The sequence below is a fragment of the Entelurus aequoreus genome, linkage group LG01 (genome assembly GCF_033978785.1).
Source record: "Entelurus aequoreus isolate RoL-2023_Sb linkage group LG01, RoL_Eaeq_v1.1, whole genome shotgun sequence".
NCBI lineage: Eukaryota > Metazoa > Chordata > Actinopteri > Syngnathiformes > Syngnathidae > Entelurus > Entelurus aequoreus.
The window spans coordinates 101,156,723-101,167,195 of NC_084731.1; the positions used below are offsets into that span (position 1 = coordinate 101,156,723).

Here is a 10,473-nt window from a genome sequence, read left to right on the forward strand (position 1 = left end):
TAACTGCACCATCACCCTGTGTCACCGTGGTAACTGCATCATCACCCAATGTCCCCAAAGTAACTGCATCATCACCCTCTGTCACCATGGTAACTGCATCATCACCCTTTGTCACCATGGTAACTCCATCGTCACCCTGTATCACCATGGTAACTGCATCATCACCCTGTGTCACCATGGTAACTGCATCATCACCCAATGTCACCATGGTAACTGCATCGTCACCCTGTGTCACCGTGGTAACTGCATCATCACCCAATGTCCCCATGGTAACTGCATCATCACCCTCTGTCACCATGATAACTGCATCATCACCCAATGTCACCACGATAAATGCATCATCACCCTGTGTCACCGTGGTAATTGCATCATCACCCAATGTCTCCATGGTAAATACATCATCACCCTCTGTCACCATGGTAACTGCATCATCACCCTCTGTCACCATGGTAACTCCATAATCACCCTGTATCACCATGGTAACTGCATCATCACCCTGTGTCACCGTGGTAACTGCTTCATCACCCAATGTCACCATGGTAACTGCATCATCACCCTGTGTCATTGTGGTAACTGTATCATCACCCAATGTCCCCATGGTAACTGCATCATCACCCTCTGTCACCATGGTAACTGCATCATCACCCTCTGTCACCATGGTAACTCCATCATCACCATGTATCACCATGGTAACTGTATCATCACCCTCTGTCACCATGGTAACGGCATCATCACCCTGTCTCACCATGGTAACTGCATCACCACCATCTGTCACCATGGTAACTGCATCATCACCCAATGTCACCATGGTAACTGCATCGTCACCCTGTGTCACCGTAGTAACTGCAGCATCACCCAATGTCCCCATGGTAACTGCATCATCACCCAATGTCTGGATGATAACTGCATCATCACCCTGTCACCATGATAACTGCATCATCACCCTGTGTCACCATGGTAACTGCATCATCACCCAATGTCTCGATAACTGCATCATCACCCTGCGTCACCATGGTAACTGCATCATCACTCAATGTCTCCATGACAACTGCATCATCACCCAATGTCTCCATAATAACTGCATCATCACCCTGTGTCACCATGGTAACTGCATCATCACCCAATGTCTCCATGATAACTGCATCATCACCCTGTGTCACCATGGTAACTGCATCATCACCCAATATCTCCGTGGTTACTGCATCATCACCCAATGTCTCCATGGTTACTGCATCATCACCCTGTGTCACCATGGTAACTGCATCATCACGCTGTGTCACCATGGTAACTGCTACAAATAGACTTAAGAGGAAAAAAACATGTCGTTTGTGTCCACGGGTGTGAGTGACCCCTGACCTCCGAATAAGGACTCACAGTAGCCAGCTACATTAGCATCATGCTAACCAGCGACTATGTCACAAAGGATTATTTTTCATATTTGGGAAAAAAAAACCGTTATTACTGTTATCTCTTAAACTTTGAAATGTATCAGCTTCATGCAGCCAATGGGCGCCCTCTTTAGCCAAAAGCTGCGCCCTGATTGGTCGCGGGATTCAAAGACGCCAACCGCAAGCATTTTTTGTTTTGCTTTTTAACTTGTGCATATTTTTGTGTGCTGGTTCAAAAAGTGGTGGAATCATTTCTCTTCTGGACACGCCCACATCCGTGACCTCACACTCCAGGTGTAAAAAGTGTGTATGCTGAGCTTTTGTCACTTTTAAAGTGTTCATCGCTGGCACGTCAAGGGAGACGTTGAGTTTTTATCTTCACCAGCAGAGGGCGTCAGTGACTTGGTTTTTTTCCACTGCATTGTGGACGTCAGCTAACACTGGTTAGCACTTAGCCGTGGCATTATAACGTCACCGAAGATGCTAGCTGCTGATCGTCTCGCTAACACTCAACAAAGTGTTGGTTCTTTTTTTAATCGCTGTGATGATGGGCTTGTTGCTATGGCAACAGCTCACGTTCCACAAAGGGATCCGTGTTTGTGTCCGATCACGCAACGTTGTTTATACCCACACAATACAAATATATAACTTTTATATAGAAATAAAGTGTTTACAATTGATTTAGTGTCACGTTTCTTCAATTACTCGCCAGCAGGGGGCGGCAACAACTCACTTCCTGCTTCCTGTCTGGAGGTGCCTTCCTCTGACGCGCACTTTAGAGGTCCTGCAAACATGGCCGACGTCGCGAGGATGCCTCCTTAAGATGGGAAGCAGATGGAGCAACATTCCAGACAAATCTCCAAGCAGTCGGCCGAGTTGCAGCATTCCCCCAGCATCCCGCAGTCCCACGACGCCTGACACGCCTCGTCGGTGCACGGTGCCTCCACGCAGCAGCAGCGGCAACAGTCGTTGGCAGCGGCGCAGCAGCAGGCCACACCCCCTGCGCACGGCAGACACGCCCCCACGGCCGAGCACATGGACAGAAGCTCGCAGAACAAGCACGCCAGCAGACAGTGAACGCAGCAGTCTGTAGAGACAGTGAACGCAACATATAGAAACAGTGAATGTATCGCCTTTTTAACCACCTGTTCGGTCAGTGAAGGCACCATGACTTGAAATAATTCGCAGACCCTGAATGTGTCGTCTTTACAACTGTCTGCGTGGACAGTGAACGCAACCGTGGAGGAGAGGCGATTTTTGAATCAAAGTCTACACAGATGCAGCGTTCAATGACTCAGATGATTGACAGGAAAGTGAAGGCATCATGACTTGAATAATGTGCACTGTCTGCAGGGATAGTGAACACAATACAGGACCGTAAAGGCATCATCGTCTCAAAATAATCTGCACAGATGTTGCGTTTAATGACTCAGAAGATTGACAGAAACAGTGAAGGCATCATGATTTAAATATCATGCACTGTCTATCATTGTTTCAAAAATAATCTGCACACATTAAATGCGCCGCCTTTACAGCAGTCTGCAAAAACAGTAAATGCAACACAGGACCGTAAAGGCATCATCGTTTCAAAATAATATGCACACAGTGAAAGCGTCGTCTTTACAGCTGCCTGCAGGGACAGTAAACACAACACAGGATAGAGAAAGGTAGGATAACGTCAAAATAATCTGCACACAGTGAATGTGTCGTGTTTACAACTCTGCGTGGACAGTGAACGCAACCCGGGAGGAGCCGATCGAGATTAGTAGCAAAAATTATTATCTGTCTGCACAGATGTTGCATTCATTAATGACTTAGGGACAGTGGAGGCATCACCGTCTGCAGGGATAGTAAACGCAACACAGGACGGTGAAGGCATCATCATTTCAAAATAATTTGCACATATATTGTGTTCAGTGACTCAGAAGATTGACAGGGACAGTGACGGCATCATGATTTAATTAATATGCAATCATGAACGCAACACATTGAAGGCATCATGATTTAAATATCATGCACTGTCTACAGGGATAGTGAACGCAAAGGATTGACAGGGACAGTGAAGGCATCATGCTTAAATAATATGCACTAGTGAACGCAACAGATTGACAGTAAAGGCATCATCGTTTCAAAATAATATGCTCACAGTGAAAGCGTCGTCTTTCCAGCTGTATATAGGGACAGTGAACACAACACAGGATAGAGAAAGGCATAATAACTTCAAAATAATCTACAAACAGTGAAAGTGTCATCTTTACAACTCTCTGCATGGACAGTGAACGCAACCAGGGAGGAGGTGTCACGCCAATTTTCTTCCCATTACCAAAACCAGGTACTCCCCCTTCCGCCTGATGTTTGGTCGAGAGGCACGGATGTTTACGGAGGTAGGTGGTTTGTTTTTATTTAGCTCTATGTAGGTCAAATCAAAATGAGTGCTCATTACACAGTGGTACCTCGCAATACGAGTTCATTTCATTCCTAGACGAGCTCATTATGTGAAACTCATTTTGTGAGACAAATATTCCCATAAGAAATGATATTCGTGCCATTCATACATTCCAGGACCCTAATATAACCACAGCCTTTTCAACAAAACAATACGCTCCTGTGTAGATGAAAGTGTCTTTGTAGCCATAAATTCATACTTAGAAGTCTGTGTTGTCTTTCAATGTGTTAAAGGTTACAACTGAGTGTCCTGAGGTGATGGCAGCTCCTGACCAGGCTGATTCTCTGGAGGCCTTTGTGCAGCTCCGAGTTGGCCAGGATGAGGACGTTTTTGGAAAGGTACTCATTATGTTGATGTATGACAACGTGTCCTGTTGAAGGATGATTACTTAATGGCTACTGGTTAATATTTAGTTATTTATTTTTCTTTAAATGCTCTGTAATCTAAACATCTTCAATCAATTAAGGTGATCAACAATGTGGAGAGGGCCCAAGAGAGACAGAAATTGTCATACCGGCAGAGGATGAAGAAGGGGGTCAAGCGCTTCATCATCCAACCTGGAATGGAGGTCCTCAAGAAGGATGCGAGGAAGAAAGGGAGACCTGGGCGAACCATGGACCCAAACTGGAGCCAGACCATCTACAGGTATGCTTATCTAATGTCCCATTACATTTCATACCAAAAGTATCGCTGATGGCTTTTTTTCTATTTTCAGCTCAATACATCAGTTTGATTGTTATCTGTGAAAACATTTGCAAAGAAAAAATTATTTGATTGGAAACCAAGTAAATGGTGGTCTTTGACTATTGTACTCTAGGATTGTAATTCAGTCTGAATGTACTCACATGCTTGAATGCAATATTGAATTCTAACCACAACGTTACTGGTAAAATGTTTCATGATTGTCATATTGGTGATGACCAAGCCAGAACTCATTCCCTTGATGTTACGGAGTTATGCAGGTAATAGGTTTACTCTATAAAATATACATTTCTTGTAGTAAACCCAAAGGCTGTATACATTTTCATGGTGCTAATGTGTATTACCAGGAGATCCCACGCCAGACCTCGGGGAATGACTGTGGTGTTTTCATGCTCATGGTAAGTTGAGCATTTTTAAAGAAGAAGAGTAGGTTAAACTTCCCCCACAATGATGTGAAACACAGCATCAAATTACAAAAATATTTGGTTGCAATTATTGCTTCCAGAGATATTCCTATCCATCACATTTCCAGTATTGATGTTGACGGCTCTTTTCATCAATTTAGTAGATTATTACAAAGTAGAGAAATATTTTTTTCATTACACAATTATTACATGTGCTCAGAAAAATTACTATTTTCTATTTTTAGTACTCCCTCTGGCTCTGTACGGACACTACTTTTCACTACAGTGTGGTAAGTATTTAGATATTTAAAAGATTTCAAAATAAGCGGCTCTGAGAGGTAACAATAATTAACTCATTGTTATATCTGCTCTAGCTGGACATGCAGTCAATCCGGCGTTTGTGGTGTGTCCTTCTAATGGAGCGCTTTGGCATTGAAGGGTAGGACAACTTCTTGAAATATCTGCTGTATTGTTTATCATGATTAGTAACTGCCTGCGGTGAGGTGGCGACTTGTCCAGGGTGTACCCTGCCTTCCGCCCGAATGCAGCTGAGATAGGCTACAGCGACCCCCCGTGACCCCAAAAAGGGACAAGCGGTAGAAAATGGATGGATGGATGGATTAGTAACTGTAATCTGAAGAGCTTTTCTTCAATTTCCCCAAAGGCATGGCCAGAGGTTCTGTTAATGGACAGACAAGGCGAGCGGCCTATTGCAGGGCATTCTTCAGCCAGTCTTTAGGGTATCCAGAAACTCAGTCCAGGCCATCGACTGCGTCATCAAAGAATAACTGAATACAGTACTGGTATGCCGTGACACAAAAGTGAATAAATTGTATCATACCTATGTTGCTCCATAAAAAAACATGATTGGAGAAATATGTAAGCTGGGGGAAAAAAATAACTGGTTCAAAAATAATAATCTAATAACCTTTATTGGTTTGTACCTTGATGGGGTTTAAGAGCTTTTCACTATAACATGTCTACTTCTGAGGTGACCACCACTTGTGATTATAATTGATGCTTTGTCCTTTATCTGTGTTCCCCATTCTTTAGGTGCAGCTCGTGCAATGTTTGGAACAAAACATTTGTAAACAATAAAAAATCATTTTACATTGCAGTTTTTTGCCTCATTTTAAAGTCTTGAAGAAATACCCAAGGTTTTTCTTTATTTTTATGTTCTAATTCTAAATATTGTCATTTGTCTGACCACGGGTCATCTGACTTCACTGAGGTACATATGTGCACATAAATGTCATTTTAATTTAGTTCACTTACATAGAGAACTAAAAAAAAATTAATTTAACGAATACATTTAGTTTGAATAAAGTTTGATAATGAATTAACTTATTTTTACATTGCAGTTTTTTGCCTCATCTTAAAGTCTTGAAGAAATACCCAAGGTTTTTCTTTATTTTATGTTCTTATTCTAAATATTGTCGTTTGTCTGACCACGGGTCATCTGACTTCACTGAGGTACATATGTGCACATAAATGTCATTTTAATTTAGTTCACTTACACAGAGAACTAGAAAAAACTGAATTTAACGAATACATTTAGTTTTAATAAAGTTTGATAATGTTGATTGATAATGAATTAACTTATTGTACACTGTTATTCATTTCCGCATATGTCCACGAGTCAAATGTGCAGTCAGGAATATCCTCAAGTTAATTTGTCAGATTAATACTTGTCCGATTAATACAGACGTTTTGTTAACGCTGTATTATAAAAAAAGAGTCAAACGAAGTGCTATCGATCGCTGTCAATGACGTAAGAGGAAATGACGTAAGCGGAAATGACCCCGGAAGTAAATGGGGGGGTAGGAAGGTTTTTGTAATGGGAAGAAAATTGGTGTGACAGAGCCGAGATTAGGAGCAAAGATCATCATCTGTCTGCACAGATGTTGCTTTCAAAGAATCAGACGATTGACAGGGACAGTGAAGGCATCATGATTTAAATAATATGCACCTTCTGCAGGGATAGTGAACGCAACACAGGACAGTGAAGGCATCATAATTTCAAAATAATCTGCACACGATTAAATGTGTCGCTTTTACAACTGTCTGCATGGACAATAAACACAACTGTGGAGGAGAGAAGAGGACATCATGAGGTCAAAAATCCTCTGTCTGTACAAATGTTGCGTTCAATGACTTAGAAAATTTACAGGGACAGTGAAGGCATCGGGACTTGAATAATATGCACTAGTGAACGCAACACAGGACAGTGAAGGCATTATTGTTTCAAAAAAATCTGCACACATCGGATGCTTCATCTTCACAACTGTCTGTAGGAACAGTGAACGCAGCACAGGGCAGCGGAGGCAGAATCACTTCAATATAATCTGAATGTGTCGTGGTTATAACTGCCTGCATGGACAGTGAATGCAACACAGGACCGTAAATGTATCATTTCAAAATAATCAGCGCACTTTGAAAGTGTCGTCTGTACAAGTGTCTGTCGAGACAGTGAACGCAGCACAGGGCAGTGAAGGGAGAATCACTTCAATATAATCTGCACACAGTGAATGTTTCGTGTTTACAACTGTCTGCAGGGACAGTGAACGCAACACAGGACCCTAAAGGTATAATTTCAAAATAATCAGCACACTTTCAAAGCGTCGTCTTTACAACTGTCTGTAGGGACAGTGAACGCAGCACAGGACAGCGGAGGCAGAATCCCTTCAATATAATCTGAATGTGTCGTGTTTACAACTGCCTGCATGGACAGTAAACGCATCGGCGGAGGAGAGAAGAGATCATAGTGCAGATGTTGCGTTCACTGACATTGACTCAACAGATTGACAGGGACAGTGAAGGCATCATTACTTCAATCGTCCGCAGACAGTGAATGCGCTGTCTTTGAACGCAACACAGAACACTCCTAAATATTATTTACACAGTGAATGCGTTGTGTTTACAATTCTCGGCATGGAAAGTGAACGCAACTGCGGAGAAGAGGAGATCATAGTGTCATCTGTCTGCAGAGATGTTGCGTTCACTGACCTGGGCGGATACTGCATGTAATGTTTTCTGTGTGTGTGTGTGTGTGTGTGTGTGTGTGTGTGTGTGTGTGTGTGTGTGTGTGTGTGTGTGTTACAGAGAGATAAGGTCCATGACGGTGTCCCGCTGATAAACATGCTGGGTGTGTGTGTGTTCATTTTTCTACTTCCTGTCCCAAAGTGTCAGTGAACTAAACTAGCATGTTGAAAAAAGACAAAGTGAAGTGTTAGCTACTCAACAGCAGAGAGAGCCGGGCGCCCATTGGCAGCAAAGTATTTGTTTTTAGGATAATAAATAAACATAAATCTTGTTTACTCACCGTCTCCTGCTACTTCTTTGATGTGGGCGGCGTCCACCTTGAAGGAGGTGGGGCTTGTATTGGAGGAGAGGTGGTGGTGATGAGGATGGCGAGTGCTTGTGGATGAAACAGGAAATGGATGCGTGGAGGCACACAAAGGAGTAGGGGCCACCGACAAGTCTTCGTCCTCTGTGGTAACAGAGCGAAGGGGTGGGGCCTTGTCTGCAGGTGACAATGATAATAATAATAATAATAATAATAATAAAGCATCTGCAAAAAGGAACACTATGCTAAGCTAACATTAGCATCTTAGGTCACCTGCACATTGCAGTGGGCGTGGTCTGTTGGGCACGGGCTGACTGGAGATGCACTCTGATTGGCTGGAGCTCGTCGAGGCGTCCATGCTGACCAATGAGAGGAGAGGACTTTCTAAACAATCCAACTTCTTCTACAAAAATACATTAAAAAAAACAAAAACCTTTTTTTACTTGTGATAATGTTAAAATATTAATAAGGTCATTAAAATATGTTAGTTACATTTAACAAGAACAAATGTTTCCAACCTGCTACCTCCTCACGCGTGTCAGTGTTTCCAATTCAGTGTGTGTGAGCGTGTGTGTGCGTGTGTGTTTTAAATTGGGTGGTCGCGCACTAGTGTGTGCGCATGCGTGTGTAGCGCCCCTCCCCCCACGAGGGTCCCCATTACCTTCATATTGTGTAAATGAGCAGGATGTTGAAGAATAAATGTCACACAATTAGTTGGAGGGATTTCAATACAATTTGGTTGTAAACGGCAACAATAGTCACGTGACAACAACAACAGTTGTGACGTCACAGTGCTGCCTCCCCGTGGCTGTACAGCGTAGTGCAGCTCATGTTCAAAGTGTACTTTTTCCTCGCCCACTTGCGAGTTTAGAAACAGGCATGACCACGCCCCCCGCTCCCCGGAGCTCATTTGATTGGTCGCCACTTTTGCCGCCATCTTGTTCATCATGACACCTGCTGGATAAAGGAAGCATGCTGAAGTCGTCCATCCATCCATCCATTTCCTACCGCTTGTCCCTTACGGGGACACGGGGGTGCTGGAGCCATAAATGTACACACAGCCAGGAAGCAGGAACACCCATTTTTAGGGGCGGTTAGACATGATAATAATACTGTTAAATAGTGATTGTATGCTCTAGTAGTCTATGCTAGTCTATGCTAGTCTAGTCTATGTTAGTCTAGTCTATGTTAATCTATGTTAGTCTAGAATAGTCTATGCTAGTCTAGTCTATGCTAGTCGAGGCTATGCTAGTCTAGACTAAGTTAGTCTAGACTAGTCTAGTCTATGATAGTCTAGTCTAGTCAATGCTAGTCTAGTCTATGCTAGTCTAGTATATGCTAATCTATGTTAGTGTAGTCTATGCTAGTCTAGTCTACTCTATGCTAGTCTAGTCTAGTCTATGCTGGTCTAGTATATGTTAGTCTAGTCTATGCTAGTCTAGTCTACACTAGTCTAGTGTATGTTAGTCTAGTCTATGCTAGTCTAGTCTATGTTAGTCTAGCCTAAGATAATCTAGTCTAGTCTATGCCAGTCTGGAGTATGTTAGTCTAGTCTATGTTAGTCTAGTCTATGATAGTCTAGTCTATACTAGTCTAGTCTATGTTAGTCTAGTCTATGCTAGTCTAGTCTGTTAGTCTATCCTAAGATAATCTAGTCTAGTCTATGCTAGTCTGGTCTATGTTAGTCTAGTCTAGCCTATGCTAGTCTAGTCTATGTTAGTCTAGTGTATGCTAGTCTAGTCTATGTTAGTCTAGTCTATGTTAGTCTAGTCTAGTCTATGTTAGTCTAGCCTATGCTAATCTAGTCTAGTCTATGCTAGTCTAGTCTGTTAGTCTAATTTATTTTAGTCCAGTCTAGTCTCTGCTAGTCTAGTCTATGTTAGTCTAGTGTATGCTAGTTTAGTCTATGTTAGTCTAAGATATGTTAGTCTAGTCTATGCTAGTCTAGTCTAGTCTATGCTAGTCTAGACTATGTTAGTCTAGCCTATGTTAGTCTAGCCTATGCTAGTCTAGTCTGTTAGTCTAGTCTATGCTATTCTAGACTGTTAGTCTAGTCTGTTAGTCTAGCCTATGCTAGTCTAGTCTTTGCTAGTCTAGTCTATGTTAGTCTAGTCTATGCTAGTCTAGTCAATGCTAGTCTAGTCTATGCTAGACTAGTCTATGTTAGTCTAGTCTATGCTAGACTAG

The 10,473-nt window shown here is 42.5% G+C and overlaps 1 protein-coding gene across 1 annotated transcript; it reads right to left on the bottom strand.

The window, feature by feature from the left end:
• Positions 1-2,206: 2,206 nt before the first annotated feature.
• Positions 2,207-8,864, bottom strand: LOC133650638 (myoD family inhibitor-like). The gene is made up of 4 exons (XM_062048167.1): positions 8,805-8,864; positions 8,560-8,689; positions 8,263-8,463; positions 2,207-2,475 (listed from the first exon to the last, which is right to left on the bottom strand). The coding sequence occupies exons 2-4, from the start codon at positions 8,642-8,644 to the stop codon at positions 2,207-2,209; spliced, it is 555 nt and encodes a 184-aa protein (XP_061904151.1). The 5' UTR covers positions 8,645-8,689; positions 8,805-8,864.
• Between the last annotated feature and the right edge of the window lie 1,609 nt (positions 8,865-10,473).

Coding starts and splice junctions, on each gene's coding strand:
- LOC133650638 (XM_062048167.1), bottom strand. CDS start 8,644: ATGGACGCCTCGACGAGCTCCAGCCAATCAGAGTGCATCTCCAGTCAG. Junction 8,464..8,559: donor ACGCCCACTGCAATGTGCAG/GTGACCTAAGAT, acceptor TGTCACCTGCAG/ACAAGGCCCCACCCCTTCGC. Junction 2,476..8,262: donor CAAAGAAGTAGCAGGAGACG/GTGAGTAAACAA, acceptor CTGTCTCTACAG/ACTGCTGCGTTCACTGTCTG.